General features: G+C 36.9%; 1 protein-coding gene across 2 annotated transcripts in view; it reads right to left on the reverse strand.

The window, feature by feature from the left end:
* Window positions 1-27,503, reverse strand: part of Epha6 (EPH receptor A6) — a 922,972-nt gene that overhangs the window by 531,394 nt on the left and 364,075 nt on the right. For both annotated transcript variants that reach the window (XM_031364192.1, XM_031364193.1), the window contains one exon: window positions 7,023-7,178. In XM_031364192.1, the coding sequence (XP_031220052.1) occupies window positions 7,023-7,178 (156 nt within the window). The remainder of the gene's footprint in view (window positions 1-7,022; window positions 7,179-27,503) is intronic.

The raw sequence follows: 27,503 nt of genomic DNA on the forward strand, positions 1-27,503 counted from the left end.
GCACCCCCACCTACCCACCCACTCGCACATCTTCTGTGAGTGTGCACCCCCACCTACCCACCCACTCGAACGCCACTGTGCTTGCCTTCCCTTACATATTCTTAAATATCTATATATGCATACTTTAAAGTGTTTGGCAACAAAGTGTTAGAAAAATTTTTTTCAGTTATTTTTTCCAAATTACTGTTAACATGAAATTTTTTAAACACAAATATCAGCAATCAATGGTAGTTTCTTGACAAGTGATTCCTCTTATAAAAGTTGATTAATTAATATTCTGAAGAACAATTAAATGTAAACTATTAATGTAAATAATTCTTGGAGGTCAGCATTGTTCAGTTTTTTGCATTATTCATATATACAAAATTTCCCCTTCATCTTTAATATTCTAAAATGAAGAATGGGTATCAATCAATATTTTTATGGTACTATGCTTGAAGAATGAAACATTAATTAAGAATTTCCTTATATTAGAATTATGTTACTTTTAAAGTTTTAAAGTAAAACAAATAAAAAAGACCAAATACCATTCATTTGTGGAATAAACTCCAAGATTCTCATCTTTATCTACAAGTACTTTTTTTTCAACCTGGCCATGGTCCATTCTTTAATCTTTCATTACTTATTGTTGCTATTACTTATTGGTCTAGGATATTTTTCATTCAACAATTTTTAAGACTCAATACATTCTTAGGAGGGTTCCCGACTAACTCAGAAAGTAAACAACCAAGAAACTTCAGGAAGTCTCTAAAATGACAAGGTATCCTAGACCCCTTTCTCTTTCAAATTATATACAGAGTAAGGACTGCTGGAGAGTCACATACCAGGGAGCAGGCTGGAAAATGTCTCTGACAACATGAGCTGCTTAGAAGAGAAGCTCTGACCCGTCGCACTACCTATGTGTTAGGTAGTTAGCTCTGGGTTTCCGGTGTTCATGTGTTGTTACCTGTGCTAGCGTGGACTTTACCTCTACCATCTGTTTTTGATTTAATCACTGTTCCTTTTACTACCTGTCTCACAAACTTCTCGAAGTAACCTCAATAACATGCACTGGTTCAAGTTGGAGTTCAGTGTATGCAGGCACACTTACTATGGGCCTATCAGCACTCCCTTATCTGAGGTGAAGAGAAGCTTGTTGACGCCTCCCCAGGCATAGTGTTACACAACAAAATCTTTGTATATTCAGTGTATATGACTTTTACTTTCTGCATTACAGAAAATTCTACTCAGGTTTAAATGTTATGCCCTTTGTACAGCTCTGCTCTCCCAGGAGCAGAACTGGCCACTTCTGTACCTCTTGTATATGCATTAAAAAAGCACCTAAATCTAAAGACTGTCCTTAGTGCTTAACATGATGTATTTCATGGAATCAATGGTAATGCTCCAAAAATGAATTACAGAAATGTATTATAGCTTCTCACGTCAAGAATAAATGGAAAAACATAAACTAGGAAATGAGCTATTATTGTTAGGGCTTTGGTGTTAAACAATTAACCTACTACTGTGAAAAAATGTACACATACATGAAGTCCTTTCCTTACTTGACTCAAACACTTCAAAATAACATCCATTAGAAAGGGAAGTATGGATTAAGCTGTCATGATTTGTCTGAACAAAGCAAAACAATAGCGAGGAGATTCAAACATCTTAGTTAGCCTTCCTGGAAACACATAACTTTGCAGTATAATTATGGATGTTTTCTTTGAAACTACAGGTGCGTTTGGATTAGTTTCCTATGTAAAAATTGATAACATTTAATGGGTCTTGTTTTTTTCTCGAAGTCCCATTGAAGAGGCCAGGGAAAGACACAGTAGTAACAAGAATTTACTGATTCTTCAACATCAGAAGACTCTCGTAATAATTCTTCCAATAAAGATAGCTTTCCCAAAAAAATTTAAAGAAAGAAACTCTCCTGAGTTATATATTAAAGTGATTGTGGTTAGACTAATCCATGAAACTCAAATGGCATCTTGTATTTGTGGTCTATAATGGTGAAGCTTAGATTCATTACATGCAGGTGTCTATTCTTTAACATAGGGTCACTTTAATTTTTGAAAATAGAATATTTCAATATGAGCAGCAAATATTTAGAGATGCTTTCTATAACAAAGCAATACAGAGCACAATTTAGCCTGCTAGAGGTAATAAAAACTAATTTTATGCCTTCTTCCTTTCAGGCTTTGCTACATTGTGTTTACAGAGGGTCACCTAAACCATCAGCTTGGCTTTTGTGCTTTTGTTTAGGTTTGTGAACAATCAAGACACAAGAATGGCCAGGCGGTGGTGGCACATGCCTTTAATCCCAGCACTTGGGAGGCAGAAGCAGGCAGATTTCTGAGTTCAAGGCCAGCCTGGTCTACAGAGTGAGTTCCAGGACAGCGAGGGCTACACAGAGAAACCCTGCCTCAAAAAAAAAAAAAAAAAAAAAAAAAAAACCACCAGAATGATATCTTTCATACAGAACCTGAGTTTTGGAAAATGGGTACTAAAAAATAAACGTGAAAAGGAGCTGTAGAAAGGAGGAGGAAGCGAGCAGAGCAGAGGGATCTAATTGATGGGCCTTCTGTGCTCATCCAGGAAGCGTAGGTCATGGTCAGAGGAGCAGAAAGGAAAGAACCCACCCGCTGCCCGCTGCCCTCTGCCCGCTGCCCGCTGCCCGGCAAGCAGCATTATTCTGCTCAAAAGAAGAACGAGAGAATAATGACTCTGAAGTGGCCAATTCTTCCAGAAATAACGAAGCCATGCTTCACGGTGTTAGTTTTAGAGCAAATGTAAATTGAAGTTTTATGCTTCCTTCCCAATCACTGTCTTTGTATATCAAATAGAAAGGCATGGTATTTTCCTGTGTATTAAGAATGAAGTTCCCAGAAACTGTTTTACTAGCAGGGTATTTGATTATATGTTCAGATAATCACAACACAGTGTCTTTCCTGGTGTGTGGTCGAGGTAGGCATGCATGTGATTTGCATTTGATTGGAACCTTTCCTAAGCAGGCAAGGTAAATGATCTCTAAATGCATAAATCTTGCAACACCTGTTCAGTTGCTCTAAGAAAGCAAATTCTTGATGATGTAAAATCATGAGAAAAAGCAAAGTGAAAGTGCTGGGATCATAAGATTTATATTGTTCTTCTGATCTTACACTACTCTTTGTATTAAATATTTCAAATGTCTATTTTGTCCCGTTCAATAAATATTTATTTATTTATGTATTTATTTATATTCAGTTTACATCCCAATCACAGCGCCCTCCTTTCCCAGTCCTACCCTTACAAATCCCTCTTTCCAATTGTACCAGACTATCCCACACTGGGACATCTGGTCCCAGCAGGACTCTAATATCCTCTCCCATTGAGACCCAACCAGGGAAGAGGATCCAATGGCAGGGAATAAGTGTCCCAGACAGCTTTTGGCAATTTGTCAGGGGACCCATATGAAGACCAAATTGCGCATTCACCACAATTTTTTTTTTTAAAAGAAACGCGTATTTTATTATGTAGTTATACAAAACTCAGTGGGAAAGTCCCAGACAGTTATTCTTCTATTCTCTGAACTCTGTCAGAAATGGCCCTAATCATCAAGATCTGACAATGTGGAGTATCCTCCACAGGGCCCCTTGGGAAGTAGAGAGCTTACATTAATGAGTCACCTGAGAAATAAAATTTAGAATGTATGAACTATATTAAGCTATCAGGCAAAGCACATCCTGTTTCACTGGGTTATTCTTACTATCTTTTGACTTACGGTTGATTGAAAAGAATTGCAATAAATTAATTTAATAATGTATGTCTCAATTGGCAAGGATGTTTTTGGTGTAAGTGGATATTAGGACGGTTGCAAAGACCTTGATATAGGTAAAGTTGGAGGCAGAGAGACAAGTGAGTGTTGACCTTAGATGTTCTTGGCTTGAAGTACAATTAGTATGCCTGTCTTGAAAGCATGGATAAATGAAGATTCATCAAGCTAAAGAAAACAGAACAAGGATAGATGAGCAAGTCAAGGTTGAGAGTAATAAAACTGGATCTGGCAGGTTAAGCTTGAACTGATTAGTTTCTCTGTTCATCAAATATTAAGGCCCTTCTGTATGCCAGGTACTATTCTGAGAGGTGAGGTTGTAGTCTGCAAAAAGCATTAAAGGTCCCATGGCCCCTCTGGTGTGATGAAATGACATTCAATAATGAAGTAGGTACAGAAATAAAGTAAAGATTTTTCAATGATATAGTGCATAAAACATATAATATGTTGACAAAAAGATTAAGCGGGTCAGGCGTCATTTTTGAAATTCTGGTCAGAAAATAACCATCCGAAGCGCTGATATTTGATCCTGCAAAGTGGAATGTACACAGGCATAAGAAGGCTAACAGAGAGAATGCTTCAAATGGTGGAAGTCCTGTTCCGAAGGGAATAAATTCAACATCTTTGAAGCTCAGGGAGTTTGCAAAGTCAGCATGCTGTCTACAATGAGAGGGGCGGGCAGGTGAACAGAATTCTTAATCCCAGGCGAAAAGACTTTGCTTCTCAGGATGCAGAGTCGGAATATACAAAGTTATCAACACATCTACTTACAGATGACAATTGGAACTGTGGAAGAGACTAAGAATGAATATACTGAAAAGGCAGATAAACACTGTAAAGAAAGCCAACATCTAACAGAGGAAGAAGGGAAACATCAGGGTTACAATATAAGATAGGTTAGGAAGAGGGTGAAAAAGAGATCACAATCTTTCATACTAAAGTCATTCCCTAGCTAACTTTCTCAACTTGTTATAGCCTACAGCTACTCCAGAGGAACACCTAGCTTGAAGAATTGCCTAGATCACCTTGTTCTTTGAGCACGTCTACGGGGGATTATTTTGATTGCTGATTAAGGAATGAAAGGTCCAGCCTATGGTGGATGATGACATTCCCTGGGCAAGTGGTCCTGGAATATATAAGAACGATAGGTATGTATGGTCAGGGGAGAAAGCCAGCTAACAACGTCACTCCATAGTATCTGCTTCATAATACTGTTTGTGTTTCTGCCTTGAATTCCCTTAATGATTGACTGCACCTAAGAAGTTGAAATAAATCTTTCCCGTTCTTGAGAAATTTTTGGTCATGGCGTCTGCCAGACACAAGTATGAAAAGTAGGACATGTCACAGATAGTCTCAAGAATGTGTGTGCAACAGAATGAAATGAAGTGAAGGACAGGGCAAAGATGCTTCTAATGCAAATGGGAATGAGGATCTTTGGTGAAGTTTTTTCTTTTCTTTCTTTTCTTCTTTCTTTCTTTTTTAAAAAGATTTATTTATTTATTTATTTTATATATATAAGTACACTGTAGCTGTCTTCAGACATACCAGAAGAGTAGATCAGATCTCATTACAGATGGCTGTGAGCCACCATGTGGTTGCTGGGATTTGAACTCAGGACCTCAGGAAGAGCAGTCAGTGCTCTTAACCGCTGAACCATCTCTCCAGCCCTCTTTCTTTCTTTCTTTCTTTCTTTCTTTCTTTCTTTCTTTCTTTCTTTCTTTCTTTCTTTCTTTCATTGATATAGGTATGTAAGGTAGTAGAAGGCTAATTAAACACAGTAGGGTAGGTATCATAAATCTAAATGAAATAAAGAGGTGATGCAAAGAGAATCATAGCCGTAACCAAATAAGGATGCTTTTAAATGTATTTACATGATTGGACAGAACAAACAGACAGGAGGCATTTTAATGATAAAACTTGAATATATTATATCAAAATTCTGAAGAGAAGATAAATAAGAGTTGACCCAAGGTACTTACAAAACTGGCAAAATCATAAACACCATGGCACCAAATAAGACTAGTTCCTCATTGAGCTGGTGGCCACTGGTAATTGTCCAGTGTTTTAGAGATGGGGCCTAACCCAAACACATGTTGGCAACACTGATGGAACATTGTAGGTTATTTAAAAAAAAAAATAACGAGAGAAGGAAGGAAGGAAAATCAAGGAAGAGGAAAGAAAATACATAAGAGGGTGATATGTTGGGCATATAGGGATAGTTGGAAGGAGGATAGTGCCATTGGGGAACATGATAATATTTTATTAAATTTATGTGTGAAATTCTCAAAGGATGAAATATAGTGAAGTGTTAAAAAGGGGACACTTTAGACTCAGGGAAAATAAAATTGAAACATTTAATCATTGTTCCTATGAATTATATAACTATCAATTTAACATTTCAGCACCTATTAATCACCCAAATGGGCACATTGTTATCTATTATAGCTTGTTTATGAATTTAAAGAATTTAACCCTAAAAGTTAATATTGTATGTCTGCCTATCTTAGTGAGATATTAATATTTTTACTTTTAAAAAGGTATAGATACTACAATATTCTTAAGTAATAGAAAGCAACAAATCATTAAATTTCTGTGGACATTCATTCAAATTACCTTCACATTTATTTTAATTTGAATATCATACTCTGTGTGTGTATGTGTATGAGAGAGAGAAAGAAGAGAGAGAGAGAGAGACAGAGAGAGACAGAGAGACAGAGAGACAGAGAGACAGAGAGACAGAGAGACAGAGAGAGAGAGAACTGTGTACAAATTCAAAGGAACTTTCCTTTAAAGTCAGGTTTCAAGGAAAACTATGCTCGTCTGCAAGTCAGTTACAAAACCTCGATTACAATTCTTCTGGATTCTCCCTCCAGTGATGAATTCAATATTTCTCCAATATGCCTAAAACCGGTTAAAAGGAAAGAATGGGGGTTTTATATACAAGTTTTTAATTTCTTCAAAGCAGAGTTTAGTTGGGGAAGCTTTCACTGCCTCACAATATGGATGGTATTTGCATAGGAAGAATCTATATATGTTTGAGAAAGGAAAGATTTCACATTCTTAGCAACTGTTTGAACAGGAACTCTGATGAAGGGGATTGCTCCATATCATCCAAGACACTTTGCCAGTGCAGAAGTTTACACATTTACTTTTATATTTTTAGAATTTAAAACACAAAGAACAGGGTGACTCAAACCAGAATTTTCAAATACAAAGCATGTAGACTTACTAGTACACGCCATAGAAGGTGGGTCTTTTTCTGCCCGGAAGTAACCCTTTTCACAGTGACAGACTGAAGTTGCTTCCACGTAGGTTGAGCTGTGTGGTGGGCATTTGGAACATTTTGTGTTCCCAGCAAATGCTTTATAGAATCCTGGTCTGCAAGCTGTGTAAACAGGAAAAAAGCAATTTCTTTTTAGCTATTATCACTAGAGTTTTGTCCATGTTTTAAGTCAAACACTTTGCATCTCAGAATTCAATTTTACACATGCACAGCAAAGTCAATATAAATGCTAATATTGATAAATAAAATTAACTATGTAATTATTCAATTATTAGAACATCTATCATTTTAGAAATTTAGCTAAGGTAACTTGGAGGGTATACATACTCATGCAATGTGTACACAATCCTTTTCATAGCTACACACAACACTGGATTATGTATGTGAGGATACCCATACTTGGCCAAAACGGAGATGAGTTTGTACATTTTTAGGTGATAGTGTTAAATAGCATTAAGTCTCACTACTCAAAAACATATCTCAATTAATTTTTACTTCCATCTTCAAGTAATTTTAGGAGTTAGATTTTGCCTAAGGTTCATCCTTAACAACTATGGTAGTGCTCAAATATCCTATTGTCTAGGATAGAACTATACAGTTTTTGAAGTTTTAGCTTTATAATATTTTTGGCATATAAGTGAGTAATTCACAGTAAGAGAGTTATTAATTCCACACGGCAAACTTACCATTAAGGAGTCAGCATTTAGCTAGGCCTGCTAGAGCAGGTTTCTAATCACAACTACTGAGGAGGTTAAAGCAAGAGAACTGAAAATTCAAGGCCTACCTAGACTACAGAAGTAGTTCAAGGCCAAGCTGGAAAGCTTAGAAAAACCTTGTGTTGAAGTAAAAAGTGAAGAAACAAATGATAGATACTCAGTGTCGGCAATGTTCATGCTTACCTGGCTGACATGAGTGAGGACTTATATTCAGTGTGAACACACACACACACACACACACACACACACACACTCATCCCATATATCAGTATCACTTTCAACAGGAAGAACACGCCAGCAAAAGTCTCTTCTTTGACATGCTAACACATTAGTGCTACGAAGGTAACCAATTAAGGGTACCTGACAGTGTACAAATAATATATAATTAATTTGCTGACATTTTCATAATTAAAATATTCTTTAAAAAGTACATGACTTCTAAACTTGATCTATTGCATTGTCTTAAAAACTCAGATGATGCTCATTAACTCAAATATTTGCTTAATTATAAATTTTAAAATAATTTAGTATAAAATAAATGTTTAACAATTTTAAAATGATTTTTAAAGTTGACTTTACTTAGAAGTTAAATAATTTCTTAATCAATTAAAAACTTAAAATCTAATAAAAAAAGTCAATTTATACACAAATGCATATATAATTGGGGTGTTTGCATTTGAAAACATTATTTTAAACATTTAGATATTATTTTAAAGGCACAGGGATCAATGTTGTTTTACAATATTTATCATCCATTCAAATTTTACAAATATTGTTTACTATATAAAAGTAGCCTGGTTTTAACTTACCTTATATCTGGTAAGGCCTTATTATCTTTTATTTATTTTCTTAATTAAAATTAACATGACAAGCCTCTTCTAGGTGTATGGCTAATGTTCCAGTCTCCTTCTAAAATCCTTACACAAAGTTGTTCTGACCAAAGTGTCTTTTCCGCCTGATACCTTTATGCTCACTCTTTTTGTTGTCTGGCTTCTTTAAATGTCACCCTCTAATTGAGGGCCTCCTGGATTCTTCTTCAAAACTGTAATCCTGAGTTACTAGGTCATAGAAAGCCACACTGCTTTCCTCTTGTTTTCCTGCCTTTAAATGATTTAACAACATCTGACATTCCACACATTTAGTTTTAAAAACCATCTCCCACTAGATTGTGTGCTTTATCAAGCAGAGAGTTCTGTCTGTTTCATCTGCTAAAGTTCATCTCCTGCGCCTAAAAGACTACGAAGTATTATTAGGCCTTCAAAGAACTTTTGGTACATAGATGGGAGAATATTGAAGGACTTCTTTAATTTCTATGAAATCCCTAGTTTCTGTTTAACAAATTATTCTGCTGTTAGCCTTTCTCTGGGTTGGAAATGCTCCTTTCTTTTTTCTTTTCTTTCTTTCTTTTTTCTTTTCTTTTCTTTCTTTCTTTTTCTTTTTTTTAGATTTATTTGTTACTGTTTTCAGACATGTCAGAAGGGGCATCAGATCTCATTACATATGGTTGTGAGCCATCAGGTGTTTGCTGAGATTTGAACTCAGGACCTCTGGAAGAACAGTCAGCACTTGAGACATGTGGATAAGAGGATCAGAAGTACAAAATTATGTTTGGTGACATAGCAATGGCAAGCTGGCATAATGAGACCCTGTCTCAAAATAAAAAGTAAAATAAAATAAAATAAAACAAAGTAGGATTCTAAATAGAACAAAAATAAGATAATAGAAGAAAAATTTCCACTTGAAATTATGTTTATCTCAATACATGTATATTTCCCTGTTTACCATTTGAAGTGTATGTTTATATTATTTACATACATGTATATGTGTGTGTATACAAATAATTCTGGTATTAAGAGCACTTACCTTTCCCTGCATAGCATACATTGGTATCACATAGACTGCATATCTTCAGATTGTGTCATAAATGATTAAAATTGTGTTATCATATTTCTGAACTGAAGGTTCATTTAGTTTGACAAGACAGATGAGTAACATCTTGATGGTATCTACTCTTTTTAGTATATATATATATATATATATATATATATATATATTAAATTGAATGAGATAACAAATAGTAAATTCATTGTACTTGCTGTAAGATTACTGTGATTATAGAAACAGAAGGAATGGTCTGTAACCAGCTAGTGGTTTAAACTTTGTAGCTCTGCTTGAAATGAAACAGCAGCATCCATACCTTGAGAACTTTGTAACTGCTTTCTTATAAATATTTTTTGACTTTTCCTATCTCATCCTATTTCCCTGTTTATAAGATGTGCATTTCTTGCTTCCAATGAACAAAATAAGCAAAACAGCTTGACGATTGCCTGCAGCACAGGTATGAATATCTTCCAGCATATGTCAATCCTGTATGAAATATTGTTGGAATGTTAATGTTTTCTGATGTGGTTGTTTCTGTTCTTTTACTTCTCTTTTAGGGAAGAAGTTATTTAGAAATGGACCTACAGTTTAAATCTTCACTGCATTCAATGATTGTACCCACTGTAGCTTCCATCCAGAATCATATGAATCTGGTTTTTAAATCTATGCCTTGATGCATTAATCTCAGGGATGCATGCCTCTGATTTCTGCTACCTCAAATTTTCTCCCAAGTCACTGTAGTTGCATTTCGAAACACCTAGTATGATTGTAGGGCTGTGCTTTGTACAGCAGAAAACAGAAAATGGTTACTGTGTGCCCGTATCTGACCTGTGTGATTCAGTACAGACAAAAGTGAGGAAGTATATTTTACACATTTTAATGATTATGTAAACATATGATACACTTGATTCAGGCTCTGTGTACAGTCTGAAGTATATATTATATTGTGCATTGTAGGTAAAGTTTAACAGTGCAAAACCTCTGAAATACCTGATTAGCATTTATATTCTTCCCCAGTTTGTTGAACATCTACACAGTGTTGGCTTTCATTGATGCAAAGGTTTTAGAGTTCTTATTGTGATTTACATGCATCACATCACTTACCACTTTACTGAGGTACAACTAATGTAAGGGTGAAAACTATGAGAGCTGACTATAATACATCAACTCCAATTTCTCGACCTTTTATGTTTTCAGCTTTAAAGTTTGTTTCTTGTTGCTAGCACATTTTTGGTCTTACGCCTGTTGATTTATTCACATGATTCTTTTAAATACAATCAAATGATCTTTGACCTTTAATTGGAATGGTTATTTTACTTAACATGGTTACTTATATCTTAGGTATTTATTTCTCATTAAATTTTAGCCATTTTTTTTTTATCCATATGGTGTTCTGCCTGCAGGTAAATCTGTGCACTATGTGTTTGCAGTGCCCATGAGTGCTAGAAGTGAATGTCAGATTGGACTTACAGATCATTGTAAACTGATATGTAGTTGCAGCAAACCAAATCCAGAGCCTCCAGAAGAGCATCCAGTGTGGTTAACTGCTAAGAATAGTGTGGGTATAGTGATGGAGTCATCACTAATACAAAAATAGTCAGTGAAGTGCAGTGTAGTTTCCATTAAAAATCATAATGGACAGAAGAGCTGGCTCAGTAGTTAAGAGTACTGGATTTTCTTCCAGGGGACCTGGGTTCCATATCCTATGTAGTGGTTCTCAACCATTAGAAACTCCAGTTCCAAGATGATCTAATGCATTGTTTTGGAATCTACAATTACCATGCACACACATGATACAGAGACATGCATACAGGCAAGTGGATCAAGGGCCTCAACATAAAATCAGATATACTGAATCTAATAGAAGAGGAAGTGAGAAAAAGCCTTGAACTCATTGGCATACTGGAAATTTTCCTGAACTGAACACCAATGGTCCAGGTTCTAAGATCAACAGGTGATAAATGGAACTTCATAAAACTGAAAAGCTTCTGTAAGGCAAAGGACAAAATGGCAACCTACAGATTGGGAAAAAAGTATCTTTCATAACCCTACATCTGATAGTAGGCTACTATCCAAAATATATAAAGAACTCAAGAAGTTAACCTCCCAAAACCCAAATAGACCAATTAAAAATGGGAAACAGAGCTAAACAGAGAATTCTCAACAGAAGAATGTCGAATGGCAGACAAGGATTTAAAGAACTCTTTCTGAGCCTGACAAATACTGAGGCAGATGCTCACAGCCAACCATTGGACTGAGCAGAGGGACCTACAATGGCAGAGTTAGGGGAGGGACTGAACGAGCTGCAACCCCATAGGAAAAACAACAATATCAACCAAGCAGATCCCCCAGAGCTCCCAGGGACTAAGCCACTAACCAAACACTACACATATGACTCCAGCCGCATATGTAGCCGAGGATGACATTGTCTGGCATCAATAGAAGAGAGGCCCTTGGTCATGTGAAGGCCCCATTCCCCATTGTAAGGGAATGTCAGGGTGGTGAGGTGGGAGTGGGTGGATGGGAGAGGGAGCACCCTCATAGAGGCATAGGGAGTGGGGATGGGATAGGAGGGTATCAGAGGTGAAACGAGGAAAGGGGATAACAATTGAAATGTAAGGACATAAAATATCCAACAAAAAATAAATTATAAAGCAATAAATGTCCAACAATTTTTGTTATCAAGGAAATGCAAATCAAAACCACCCTGAGATTTCATCTTACATAATCAGAATGGTTAAGATCAAAAAACTCAAGTTAAAGCACATGTTAGCAAGGTTGTTCAGAAAGCAACACTCCTCCATTGCTGGTGGGACTGCAATCTGGTACAATTACTCTGGAAATTAATCTGGCAGTTGCTCAGAAAATTGGAAATAGTTCTTCTACCTGAAGACCTAGGTACACCACTCTTGAGCATATACCCAAAAGATGCCCCACCATAGCACAAGGACAGGTGCTCTACTACGTTCATAGAAGCCTTATTTGTAATAGCCAGAAGCTAGAAACTACCCAGATGTCCTTAAACTGAAGAATGGATACAGAAAGTTTCATTTACACAATGAAATACTATTAAGCTATTAAAAACGAGGACATCATGAATTTTTCGGACAAATGGATGGAACTAGAAAATATCATCCTGAGTAAAGTAACCTAGACCCAAAAGGAGATGGGTACTGGTACAAATACTCTGGAAATCAATCAGGCAGTTGCTCACTGATAAGTAGATATTAGCAAAAAAAAAGGCAGAATATCCAGGATACAACTCACTGACAGTACAAAGATTCACAAGAAGGAAGGCCTAAGTAAGGATGCTTAAAACTCAATTAGAAGGGGGAACAAAATAATCACCGGAGGCAAAAGGAGACAGGAACCTGGGTAGGAGAAGGGAGTGGGAGGAAGAAAGGAGCAGGATCAGGTATGCAGGGGTGAAACAGAAGTCCAGAGAGCCAGTAGAATGAATAGAAACTTGCAGCTTTCGAACGTCAGGGGTGGGGTCAGCCTCTGGAGAGTTCCAGAGGCTTGGAATGTGAGAGACTCCCAGCACTTGATAGGGGTGACCTTAGCTGAAATGCCTGACAGTAAGGAGAGGGAACTTGAAAAGATCATCTCCAGTAGATAGGGCGTCAAGTGGAAGGACTTGGTTACAAAGCCACTGTCAAAATTTCTGATCCAGAATTGCTCTGGTCTAAAAGAACTGCAAGGACAAAAATGGAAAAGATACTGAAGGAAAGGTGGTCCAGTGACCAGCCCAACTTGGGCTCCATCTCATGGGGTGTAGTGGGGAAGGAGTAATCAAGGCCTGACACTATTACTGAAGGTATGATGCGCTTACATATCGGAGCCTAGCACGGTTGCCCTCTGAAAGGCTCTATCAGCAGTTGTGAAAGATGCAGATACTTACTCCCAACTATTGGACTGAAGCCAGGGACCTTTATGGAGGAATTAGGGAACAGACTGAAGGACTTAAAGGGGTGAAAGACCCCATAAGGAGATCAGCAGTCTCAATTAGGTGTACCCCTGGGGGCTCCCAGAGACTGAACCACCAACCAGGGAGCATACATGGGTTGGTCCATGGCCCTTGGCTACTATTTAAAAGAGGACTGCTTTGTCTGGCTTCAGTGGTAGAGGATAGGCCTAATCCTGTAGAGACTTGAGGCCCCAGGAAAGGGGAATGCTGGGGGACAGGAGCACTCTCTCAGAGGCAAAGGGGAGGGGGAATAGAATAAGAAACTGTGGGAGTGGGGACCAGGAAGGGGTGGGGTCAAAGTCTAGAATGTAAGTAAATAAAATAGTTAAAAAATAAGTAAGTACAAATTTAAACATTTGAAATGTCACTGTTTTCAAAACAATAAAGTCAAGAATTTGCAGTACACAGCACTCAGTCACATATAGACAAGCACACATGCTAAAATGATGCCTCTGCTAGTAGAAAAAAACCTCAAGAAATGCACAATCTGCTCTATGTACACTTCGTTTTAAAATTACATTAGCTAGGCTGTATGCATTGATATCAATGGCTTTTAAAAGAGCTAGAAGACAAAAGGCCCCTAGAAATCCTAGATGGCATATCAGGCTGTGCAAGTTCTCACCATTTGATGGAATTTTAAAATGCATTTTGTGATAGGGACTGATACTAAATTACTTTGTAAGCTTATATAAAATTGAATGACTTAGCAGTAAAATATGTGCTGTACATCATTTCCTATAATACCTTCATGAAAAAAGTTCAGAAATACCAAAGGCAGTACCATGTAGCTTACCTCAAGCCTGCTGTGCAGCTGTGAAAAGTGAATTGCAATAGCATAGAAATAGAGAAGACAGAAAATAATACTAAAGAGTCAAAGTCAAATAAAAATATTAAGAGTAAATATACAGTTGTTTCTTCACAAACAGTAGGTAAGAAAAATACAAACACACACACATGCGTGCATGCTCACACACACACACACACACACACTCATACACAAACACTCTGTTATGGTGTTATGGGTTATGGAGATAGCTCAGAGGTTAGTATTCTTATAAAATCATGAGAACCTGAGATGAACCCCTAGGACCCCATAAACCTGGACACAATACTGCACATCTCTTAACATTCTATGACAAGATGAGGGTAGGAGATAAAAAGATCCCCAGGTGCCTGTGGCCCAGTTAGCCAGATAACCTGACACTTTTATCAGGTTATATATCACTCATCAGTGAACAATGTAGAAGGCTAATACTATTTGAGGTATTATTAACTATTAACACATAGAATGTTACTCTCTTCTTCACTACCTATCCCCAATTCACCTATCTGAATAAACTGCACATGTGGTCACACACACCAGGCCACAGACCGATATTCAGCACAACCTTGTTCATAATATTTGGGAGTAGATATAAGAATTCCTAATGCTGAGACTATAAAAATTTCCCTGTCTGTACAAGCTGAGCACTAACTAGCATTTATATTTTCCTGCTTCCAGCTTTAACTTTTCCTGATTCCGGCTTCCATGGGCACATTGAACTCAGCTGCCTCTTACCTTTGCTGCTGTGGCATCCATACCATAATAGACTTGTACTTGAACTCTGAGTCAGAATCAATCCTTCCTTCTATAAGTTACATTTGCCATATAATTATATATAGATACACATATATATGTATCTATATATATGTATATATATATATATATTTTTCCTTACAACAACAACAAAAGAAACTAAGATATTCTGTGTCTCTCACTTGGCCAGAGATTCCAGTTGCAGAGGAAAACTACAGAGTAGATATTATAAAGCCACAGCCTTCTAGGCACAGGATTATAAGAAAAAAAGACTAGACTCAGGAATATTGTTGAGGGACCATAGAGGAGGAAGGTCTAAGCAAAGCAACCCAGGACTCATTTTGTTAACTTCTTGGCTTAAGTCTTTATATACATAACTGAAGTAAAAAACCCCTCAGTATGCCAGGCAGTGATGCAATTTTAAAATTTGTTGTGAATAGGCAAAAGAAAATTATTCTAAGTACTAACATCTCATTTTCAGATTCCATTTAATCATAGAGAGCAACGAAATTTAAGGCCCCAGGCCCTAGGGGAGCTGGAGACTCCCATGTAGCTGAAGAGCTTCGATTATAAACAGTTGTCTGAGTCCAGCCATCTCGAGAACTTCTCCATCTTGTAGGGTCAAACAAGTTCATGAACACCCATCCCAGTTCTCTTGACTGTTTTCTTAATGATCTGTTAACTGGTAGGGAATATAGAAATTGCTGCTATCTAAACCAAGGTGCATAAGTTATGAAAATATATAACTAATTCCCTATTATACCCTAATTAACTAATGCAACTGACCCATTCTACTGTCCCTTTATCACTCTGAATTCTAGACCAAATATCTAGGAGAATGAATTAATGATCTTGAGGCCAGGAACCCTGCATATTGCCCAGTCTCCAAAGGGTACTCCCTTGCTTAATCCATAATGTCAAAATACAATTGAATAACAATGTGCTCTCCCACAAGTTCCCACTTGCTTTGTATTACGATCCTTTGAAAGTGAGGTAAATCTGAGCTGGCTGACTCTGAGTGCTCACAAAATAAAGGTTTCATTTTTAAGCTTCTGTCTGTAAAGTGGGTTTTCTCAGTTTCTACCCTGAACCCAACAGTTAGATTAAAAAGAGAATATGAACTATATACTGAAATCATATACTGAGTTTTTCCTTAATATTATTTTGATTTAAAACTTACAAGACAAAGCAGGTCTGTCATAGAAACAGATACTAACTTAGTTAGATTAGTTGCCATTAATAAGCACATTATATACAATGTGTTTGGTTGTTATAATAGAAATTAATTACAAAAATAAAGTATTTAGTCTTCAAATGCCTAGTCTTGAGTTATGTTTCTTCTCGTTCTTGCTGTTGCCCTTGCTGTTGTTGTTCTCCTCCTCCTCCTCCTCCTCCTCCTCCTCCTGCTCCTCCTCCTCCTCTTCCTCCTCCTCCTCCTCCTCTCCTCCTTTTCCTCTTCCTCCTTCTTCTTCTTCCAAAGTATTTTATTGACTATCTTTGCAACTATGCTCATAAGGGAAAATGGTCTCTAACTCTCTTTTTTGGGGGTTTTTATATGGTTGGGATAGCAGAGCAACTGTGGTCTCATAAACTGAATTGGATAAAGTTTCTTCTGTTTTTATTTTGTGGAATAATTTGAGAGGAATTGGCATTAAGTTTTCTTTGAAAATCTGGTAGATGTCTGTGCTAAAATCACATGCCTTTGGCTTCTTCATCTTTTTTTTGGAGAGAGAGATTTTAATGATTGCCCCCTTTTCATATGTGTTTATTTAAATTGCTTATCTGATCTTGATTTAACTTTGTTAAATGGTGTCTATTGAGAAAACTATCCATTTCTTTTTGGTTTTTAAATTTGGTGGCATACAGGATTTTGTTGTTTTGTTTGTTTGTTTGTTTGTTTTTGGTATTTGTTTTGTTTTGTTTCTTTTTTCATATATATATATATATATATGTATATGTATATGTTTCTTTATTTTACAACTGTTTTCAATACCAGGAACATTTTTTTGGATGCATGTTTTCTCGTTGCTTAAAATAGATGCTACGGTCCAAAGATCAGTATCTTCTGTAAATTCTTATGTGGAAGCCTAAACAGCTACTGTGGTAGCATTTAGAGATGGAGGCTTCTTGTGGTAATGAAGTTGTAAGTATTGTGTCCTCACTGATGGGCTTAGTGCCCTAAGGAGTAATGGGACCAGAGCTGCCTACTCACTTATGAGAGGAGAGACTAAGAAGATACCCATGTGCAGACATTTAACATAGTCAGACCAGACACCATATATTCTAGCACCTAAAATTATCAGCTGGCTTCCTGAACTCTGAGAAAATTTTTCTTATTTAAGTCATCCATACTATGGCATTTTGATATTATAGCACAAATAGAACATGAAAAAAGAAACAGTTATTACATATCTCAGGAAGGGATGTAAAGATTTTAAATGTGGTATGAAAAAAAAAAAACTGATCAGATAAATGGTATTAAGTACTGCATTTTCCAAAACTAGCTCAGTTATATTTGTCATACTCCACTGTTGTGAAATGTGCGGACATCCTTACCAAGGATTTTTCTATAATCCTTTCTTTAATGTGGTATATTTAGGACTATAGTAGAAATGATTGTATGTGACTACCCAGGCAGATCATAAAAGTGGATAGTGAGTCCCGTTGACTCCTTTGGTTGCTTCTAAAGACTAACCAGCATGACAGGACAGAGTGCAAGCCCCTAGGTAGAGAACTATGCAATGCATGGGTGAGTCTAGGCTCCAGCTGAGCATCCAGACAACTATTTGCTAGTTGAGCATATGGTCTTCGGAGTGTGGACTCTTCAGCCCTGAGTCCAGAACCAAAGGTGATATGTCAAGGAGCAGACACTGGCCATTTTGTGCACATTGACAAAATTACAGGCTTATGAGGAAAAATAAATGTTTTTTGTGTTTCTGTGCTGTTAGACTTGGGGTAGATTTTTAAGAACCATCTGATAAACTTATTTACAAAGCCATATGGTGAGAGAGTTAGATGCTTCAGGCCTAAAGTTATCTCAATACATGATCTGAACTTTTATCCTAAGGTACCTCAGTAGTTTAATGCATGTGGAAAAGTTTGTATATTTTATTTTTCAGAGGAAAGACTGAGTGAACTATAATTTCTAAAGAATGATTAATGATGGCATTTAAGTTATAAATAACTTTTGTAATATATGTATTTGTGGAATTTAATGGACAGGTAAGTTTTTATCTTATTTGTCTGTCTTCTCATAGCCATAATTTTTTTGGTACAAAGCAAAACTACTATAAGTTTATTCAGTCTAATAAAAAAAAAACCTACATTCCAAAATCGAAATTAAATTATCTTGTGTATTACCTTATTTTCAACAAGACATTTATCTCTGAATTTGGAATTTGGAGAGCAGATTTATCATGGAATGGACTGAAAATTTTAACAAAACCCTCTCCACACTGCTCTGAGGGTCATATTCTCTGTCACTTTAGTGAAGCTTGACATTATGCCTTTGCTGGTTTAACAAGCCTAGAACCTATTTATTCAATTTGACATGAATCTTAGACATTTACATTGGCAAAAGTGCCACGTACTACTATAAATATTATTTAATTATGCACTTTAATTTTACCCTGAAAATTTTTAGATAACAAATTTAGATAATAACCACACTTTATTTTCCTCTTAGTTCTCAAAGTTGATTTTTTTTTACATATGCTAATCTATTTAAGTCTTAAGAGACCCAGTGATGTACTAGGCTCTTCATTTAGTAACTGTGGAGATGAAGGCCCTAACAGATGCTTAAGTTCACAGAGATGATGAATGAATAAGTCACGGAGTTATAAAGAGTATCATGTGAACAACCTTATTAGTAACAGACTAAAAATCTTACATAAACTCTGATATAAATTTCACTGGAAAGTTATCTAAACATAGACTTAATAAACTGCCATAGACTCTTCCATCCAGTTCAAGTATAGCATCTGTATTGATCCAGCATGGTTTGGCTGTGAGAGAGTCTCAGGCCACAAGGGCACATTCAAGGGTAAAATGCTATGTGCTTCAATGGCAGACAGACAGGATTTGGAAGGTCCAGTGCGTTGCTTGCAGTCGCTTTCCGTGGCTGTGTAATCAGCAGAAGCCAGGATGTGCTGATCTTACAGATGTGATGTGTCTGATGAGAATTTTGTTTTTTCCCAGTTTGTCTCACACACTTCCCCTCACAGAGCCTTTCCCTATAAACAGTGTTGACTTCAACCTGACGTTCTCGGTGACTAGGTGTTAGCCAAATCATTTGTAAGCCGGTACTTGGAAAATTCAATTTTCATGGTAAGCAGTGTCTATTCTATACAGTCAGCTATAGCATTTCATGAACTTATAATAATACATTTGGAGAAATGGCAAACATAGGCATAGTTTCTTATATAGAGCTCACAGTGTATATTACAATTAGAAGAAATACGCAATTGAAACTTTGTATAAATACTATTATACCATCTATAGATGAATACATATGTTAAGCACGGTATAGGAGATCTTAGCAGGCATCATTTTTGTAACTCCTAAAACCATTAAGGAAATCATTTTATATATTCACACATCTGGTGTCATTAAATTAGGACATCCAATTTACACGTGGTTGGCGTGATGAGTAAATTATTGGGCCAAAGAGACTGCATTATCAGCACGCACTGTTTGTTTGTCTCTCCTCTCTTCTAAAGGCATGTTGCAAATGCTCTCATTATTCAGAGACTTGTACTTTTTTTTTTAAAGAAAAATTTCCAGTGGTTTTAAAATAGCAATTTGAGATAGAGTCCCATCATGTGTCCTTGGGTGGCCTTCAACTTCTCCAGCCCCTGTGCTTTTGCTTCCAAAACGCTGGAAATATACATATACCCTATCACATCTGTCTATCTGAGTACTTTTCAGTGTGTTGGGATCATTTCAGCATCAGCTTGTCAGGCATTGTGAGAACTATCTTTTTATTAATGTGATGGGATATCGTGTTGCTAGCTTCAAACCCAATCTGTAACTGAGGATGGTCCTAAACTCCCAATTCTTCTGTCCCTACTTCCTACATGCTGTGAACACAGGAGCATACCGTCATGTCTGGCTGAGATGCTTCTTTCTCTGAAAAAAATTTTTAGGACACATATTAGCTGTGAGTAAATATTTCCTAAATCAATAACTAAATAAATTAATATTCTTCAGTGTGCCCTGAGTATAAAAAAAATTATTCTGTCCCTCTTGGTAAATTACATTCTTTTATGAAGGTTGTAAAGGAAAATGACATCTGCAAAAATGAAATGAAATTAACATTTTAGTTGCTTTAACAATTGCTATATCCACTGCATCCAAAAAAGGACTAATTTTAAAGATATTGTAATATATGCTTTCATGTTAGAAACTGCAATTTTAGAACATTTGTTTCAAATGACAAACTGATGAATACACTCACCCTAGGTTTGACTGTATATTTCAACATGGATATATATATATATATATATATATATATATATAATTTTGCCCTTATATACATTTTTGAATTGGATAATTACTATAATAATCACACTGTTTCAAGAACTATTTAATGGATATGAAAATTTCAAATATGATATTTTATTGTTCTAGAATAGAATAACTTTATAAATGTATAATTAATCACAGTTATTATTCCCACATCAAGAATGTGAAAGAGCTTGTATGAGAACCATTCTCTAAGGAGTAAAAAGTACAAACTTGAAGTATAATGATTATACTAGATTTACAGGTAGCTCATGAATACTGTAGAAATAAGTGTTGAGTTTCAAGAAGAAATGCATTAATATGAAGTAAAGTTCTTCAAATTGGCTTTTCAGTATAGATGTGTAGCTTTCTACTGAATGCTGTAATGTAAAGAGAGATTGAGTGGCATAAATAAAACATATGTTAAAATGGAAATGACTGAAGATTTCCTGAAGCAGAGAGAATGTCAACTTGGATAAAATAAAAAGCTAACAGTAGAAAAAAGATCCATTCAAAATAACTAATAAGAATATGGTTTTCAGAATTCCATTATAATATATATATGTGCATGTATATATGATATATATATAGATACATACATACGTTATGTAAAATATATCTCTACATACATAACTATATACATCATATAATTTTACATATATTAATAATAATTATTCATGACTTTTCTAAATATCCTCACAGATATTTTTCTCTCCTTTTTCCTATTTTTCTGTGTTGACCTGTCCCCAGTAAAAGTTTCATCCCTTTTACTTCATCCTTCATACCCATAATCACTTTTTTTCCTTTCCTGGTTTCTCCAGTCACTTTAGGTTACATACTAACATCTGACAAATTGAAGACAGGAACCACAAATGAGAGAGAATATGCAGAGTTTTTCCTACCAGGACAGGGATACTTTATTCAATATAATCTTTTCTAGGTCTATCCATTTGCCTCCAAATATCTTGATTTCAGATTTTTTTTTACATTGGATTTTTCTTTATTTACATTTCAAATGTTATCTCTTTTACTGGTTTCCCTCTATCACAGAAATAACCTATCACATCCTCCCTCCCCCTGCTTCTATGAGAGTGTGCCTCTACCCACCTACTCACCCCCACCTCCCTACCCTCAATTCCCCTACACTGGGGCATCAATTGAGCCTTCATAGGACCAAGAACCTCTCCTCCCATTGATGCATGACATGGCTGTCCTTGGCTACATATGTAGCTGGAGCCATTTGTACTCCTTTGTTGATGGCTTAGTCCCGGGGAGTTCTGAGGGGTCTGGTTGGTTGATATGGTTGTTCTTCTTATGGGGTTGCAAACCCCTTCAACTCCTTCAGTCCTTTCTCTAATTCCTCTATCAGGGACCCCGTGCTCAGTCCAATGGTTGGCTGCTAACATTTGCCTCTGTATTTGTAAAGCTCTGGCAGGGACTCTCAGGAGATAGCCAAATCAGGCTCCTTTCAGCATGCATTTCTTGGCTTTCACAATAATCTGAGTTTGGTAACTGTATATGGAATGAATCCCAAGGTGGGACAGTCTCTGGGTGGTCTTTCCTTTAGTCTCTGCTCTATACTTTATCTCCATATTTGCTCCTGTGACTATTTTGTTCTCCTTCTAAGAAGGACTGAAGCACCCACACTTTGGCCTTCCTTCTTATTGAGCTTCATGTGGTCTATGAACTTCCTGGTTATTTGGAGCTTTTGGGCTAATATCCACTTATCAGTGAGTGCATACCATTCATGTTCTTTTGCAAATGGGTTACCTCACTCAGAATGATATTTTCTAGGTCTATCCATTTGCCTAAGAATTTCATGATTTCATCATTTTTAATAGCTGAGTAGTATTCCATTATGTAAATGTACTATATTTTCTGTATCCATTCCTCTGTTGAAGGGCATCTGGGTCCTTTCCAGCTTCTGGCTATTATAAATAAGGCTGCTATGAACATAGTGCAGAATATGTCCTTATTACATGTTGGAGCATCTTCTGGGTATATGCCCAGGAGTGATATTGCTGGGTGCTTGGGTAGTACTATGTCCAATTTTCTGAGGAACCACCAAACTGATTTCCAGAGGGGTTGTACAAGCTTACAATCCTACCAGCAATGGAGGAGTGTTCCTCTTTCTCTACATCCTTGCCAGCATCTGCTGTCACTTGAGTTTTTGATCTTAGCCATTCTGACTGGTATAAAGTAGAATCTCAGGGTTGTTTTGACTTGTATTTCCCTGATGACTAAAGATGTTGAACATTTCTTTAGGTGCTTCTGAGCCATTCAATAGTCCTCAGTTGAAAATTCTTTGTTTAACTCTGTAACCCATTTTTAATAGGGTTATTTGGTTCTCTGGAGTCTAACTTCTTGAGTTCTTTGTATAGATTGGATATTGCCATCTGTGGGATGTAGGATTGATAAAGTTCTTTTCCCAATCTGTTGGTTGTCTTTTTGTCCTATTGAAAGTGTCCTTTGCCTTCCTTACAGAAGCTTTGTGATTTTATGAGGTCCCATTTGTAGATTCTTGATGTTACAGCATAAACCACTGGTGTTCTGTTCAGGAGTTTTTCCCCTGAGCCCATGTTTTCAAGACTCTTCCTTACTTCATCCTCTATAAGTTTCAATTTATCTGGTTTTATGTGGAGGTCCTTGATCCACTTAGACTTGATCTTTGTACAAGGAGATAAGAATAGGTCGATTTGCATTTTTCTACATGCTAACCACCAGTTGAACCAGCACTATTTGTTGAAAGTGCTGTCTTTTTTCCACTGGATGGTTTTTAGCTCCTTTGTCAAAGATCAAGTGACCATAGGTGTATGGGTTCATTTCTGGGCCTTCAATTTTATTCCATTTATCTTCCTGCCTGTCTCTGTGCCAATACCATTCACTTTATCACTATTGCTCTGTAATACAGCTTGAGGTCAGGGATAGTGATTTCCCCAGAAGTTCTTTTATTGTTGAGAATAGTTTTTGATATCCTGGGTTTTTTGTTATTTCAAATGAATTTTCAAATTGCTCTTTCTAACTCTATGAAGAATTGATTTGTCATTTTGATGGGGATTGCAATGAATCTTTAGATTGCTTTTGGCAAGATGACCATTTTTACTATACTAATCCTTCTAATCCATTAACATGGGAGATCTTTCCATTTTCTGAGATATTCTTCAATTTCTTTCTTCAGAGACTTGAAATTCTTATACAGATCTTTCACTTGCTTGGTTAAAATCACATCAAGGTATATAATATTATTTGTGACTATTGTAAAGGGTGTTGTTTCCTAATTTTTTTCTCAGCCTGTTTATCCTTTGAGTAGAGGAAGACTACTCATATGTTTGAGTTAATTTTATATCCAGATACTTTGCTGAAATTGTTTATCAGATAGGAGTTCTCTGGTGGAATTTTTGGGGGTCACTTAATTATATTATCATATCTTCTGCAAATAGTGATATTTTGACTTCTTCCTTTGCAATTTGTATCCCTTTGACCTCCTTTTGTTGTCTAAGTGTCTTAGGTAGAATTTCAAGTATTATATTGAATAGATAGGGAGAGAGTGGGCAGCCTTGTCTAGTCCCTGATTTTAGTGGGATTGCTTCAAGTTTTTCTGCATTCAGTTTGATGTGGGATTGCTTCAAGTTTCTCTCCATTCATTTTGATGTTGGCTACTGGTTTGTTGTATTTTTTTTCACTATGTTTAGATATGGGCCTTGAATTCTTGATCTTTCCAAGACTTAACATGAATGTATGCTGAATTTTGTCAAATGCTTTTTCAGCATCTAGTGAAATGATCATGTGGCTTTTTTCTTTGAGTTTGTTTATGTAGTGGATTACATTGATGGATTTCCATATATTGAACTATCCCTGCATCCCTGGGATGAAGCCTACTTGATTGTGGTGAATGATCATTTTGATGTGTTCTTGGATTCTGTTGGCAAGAATTGAGTATTTTTGCATCAATGTTTTTAAGGGAAATTGGTAACCTTGGTTTCTGTTGCTTATATTCTTATGCTTGCCACCTGCCATGGTTATTTCTAGTAATACCTGTCCTCGCTATATCTGACTGGAGCCTGTTCTTCCTGTAATCCTGGTTGAGTCAGAACTCCTCAGAGTCCAGCTGTCTCTGTGATCCTGAGATTCTGTGTATGTCAGAGTTCCTGGGAGTCAAGCTGCCTCTGAGATGCTGAGATCCTGGTGTGACCAAGCTCCTGGGTTCCTGGGCTCCTGTAATCCTGTGATCCTGTGATCTTTGGTGTGCTAGAGTACCTGGAAGTGGAGCCTCCTCATTATGTTATGGGACTGGTTGCCAATTTTGCGCCCAAGGTAAACCAGAGCAGACAAGAAGGAATCCAAGTCATTGGTCAAATGGGGTTCCTTCGTCCCTGGGTCCTGCTAGTCCCAGTTACTCCCAGTGGTGTTGGAACAGATGTTGTGTTCTACTCACCCCTGATCCTAAAATCCTGGGCATGCCAGAGTGCCTGGGAGTGGAGCCTCCTCTGGGGGTTGTGGGACTGAAATCAGAGTTAGCACCCAAGTTCGATTTCAGTTTTCTTTACAGTTGCGTAGTATTCTTTTGTATATATGCACCACATTTTCATTATTTATTCATCAATTGAAGAACATTAATGTTGTTTATATTTCTTAGCTATTGTATACATGAGGGCAATGAATGCTCCTGAAGCAAGATGTAAAGTCCTTTGTGCCTATATAAAGGGGTGATATAGTTGGGTCATGTGGTAGAGTTACAGTAAACTTTTTGAGGATACATACTGATTTCCAGAATGGCTGCTCTAGTTTGCAATTCAACCAATAATGATGATGTTTTCCTTTGCCATGTTTCCTCCTCAGCACTGGTGTCAGTTGTTTTGTTGAACTTTGACGTTCTGATTCAGATAAAGTGAAAACTTCAAGTTTTGACTCGCATTTCCCTAACCATTGGACTGATGATGAACATTTTTTTAATAATTTCTTAGCCATTTTCTTCTTTTGAAAACTTTGTGTTTGATCTGTGGCCAAAGTCACCTGAGCTGAAAATGTTCATTTAAAGAGCTGTAGACAATCTATAAAAAAATATGAGTTACTAGGCATTAGAAACCATCTTTCAAGTTTTTGATCATAGGAATCCAAGAGATATCCAAGGTAATGCAGTATATTATGGTTACACTTGGCTGCCTCCCCAGAGACCGGAAGTAAGGAACTATTACTAAAACAAATGTATACTTTGGACATAGGAGTTGGATGATTTGAGTTGGACCTGAAAGTCTCCTCACTGAATACTAGATTTCACAGAGCCAGAATGTACTGTGCAAGCTGCTAAAGGAGGGAAATAAGTAATAGTCATATCCATGTGTAGAGTCTTCAAACCATAACAGTGACCCGCGTGACAGTAGAGCTCTAAATGTTCTACAGTTGCTTTTGTATGTTGCTGGTAACCAACAGCTGCCTAACTAACTCTACTTAAGGCCTGCTCAGCAGGAAGAAAAATCAGGCATGGAAATTGAAACTTAGCAAACTGGGGTCAATAAGGTCACGGAACTTGGAGGAGAACCCATATCCATCATTTTACTCAACTAGCATAATTTTTAAATTCATTCTAAATATTCATCCTTATACCCACAGATATTAACCCAGTCCCTCCACCAGGAGTTCTACTCCCCACCCTACCCTTCCTCTCAGAAGGTGCTTTCCCCCTGACCACTCACCCCCACCTCATCCCTACCAGATCCCTCTTCCCTGGGGCATCAAGTTTCCACAGGATTAAGAGCATCCTCTCCCACTGAGGCCATACAAGGCAGTCCTCTTGCAGCAGAGATCTTTAGAGAAGATTATAACTGGTAAAAATTCAGGTGACAACTGATTGTGGGGCACCCAGCATGGTATACAATACATCTGCAACACAACTAAAGCTTCCAGTGCATCATGGAACAGTGGGGGAAAGATGTAAGCAGCAAAACAAACAAACAAACAAACAAATCTGCTATGAGAGTGTTTCTGACAGATTGAAAGAAATGAGTCAAGAATTAGGATGCCCAAGTAAGATCTGAGGAATGATAACACAAGTAGGAATGCTATTGTGGAAAGGGGAAATCTAGTGTGGCCCCAACTCTGGACAAAGGACTATAGGCAATTAAGGATGACTGCTGAGATTGAAAATTAATCATCTCATGTATAAAGCTTCTAATTGTTATCTAATACTAAATGCTATTTATTACATACCTGGAAATCAAATACACACAAGTAAGTCTAAAGGACACAGCAGGTTCTATTTATGTATCCTTGCATGTATAATATATGCGACAATGACACATTTTAAAAGGCTGTGAGTTTGAGAGAGAGAGCAAGGACTTGAGTCATGGAAGGCATTGGAGGGGAAGATGAAGGGAAGGAATGATGTAATGTATACCCAGAATACTATATAGACTTTTCAACATTATCCTTTAGAACATTTTTTTTTTTTGCCCTGAAAGAAATGCCACAGGTAAGATGTTTCCTTCCTTGGCTTAGCTCATTTAGAGATAGTATGTAAACAGCTGCCATCATGCTTTACGACTTCCTGTGTCTTCTGAGCACATCTGGTGAAAGTGAAGAAAACGACTCTTGCGTTTGTCATTACTTCCCTCTTCCTATTTTGAACCCTGAACTTTCTTGGAATAAAAGCATCAGAAAAAGGCTCCTAAGTAGTAAGAGCCTGGAGTCTCCTATTTTCAATTTCTCAACAGCAGTCTCTGGTGTGTGGCGATATAATTGTACTTTAATGAAAGAGAGAGGGAGAGAGAGAGAGAGAGAGAGAGAGA

The sequence above is a fragment of the Mastomys coucha genome, unplaced genomic scaffold (assembly GCF_008632895.1).
Source record: "Mastomys coucha isolate ucsf_1 unplaced genomic scaffold, UCSF_Mcou_1 pScaffold12, whole genome shotgun sequence".
In the NCBI taxonomy this organism is placed as follows: Eukaryota; Metazoa; Chordata; class Mammalia; order Rodentia; family Muridae; genus Mastomys; species Mastomys coucha.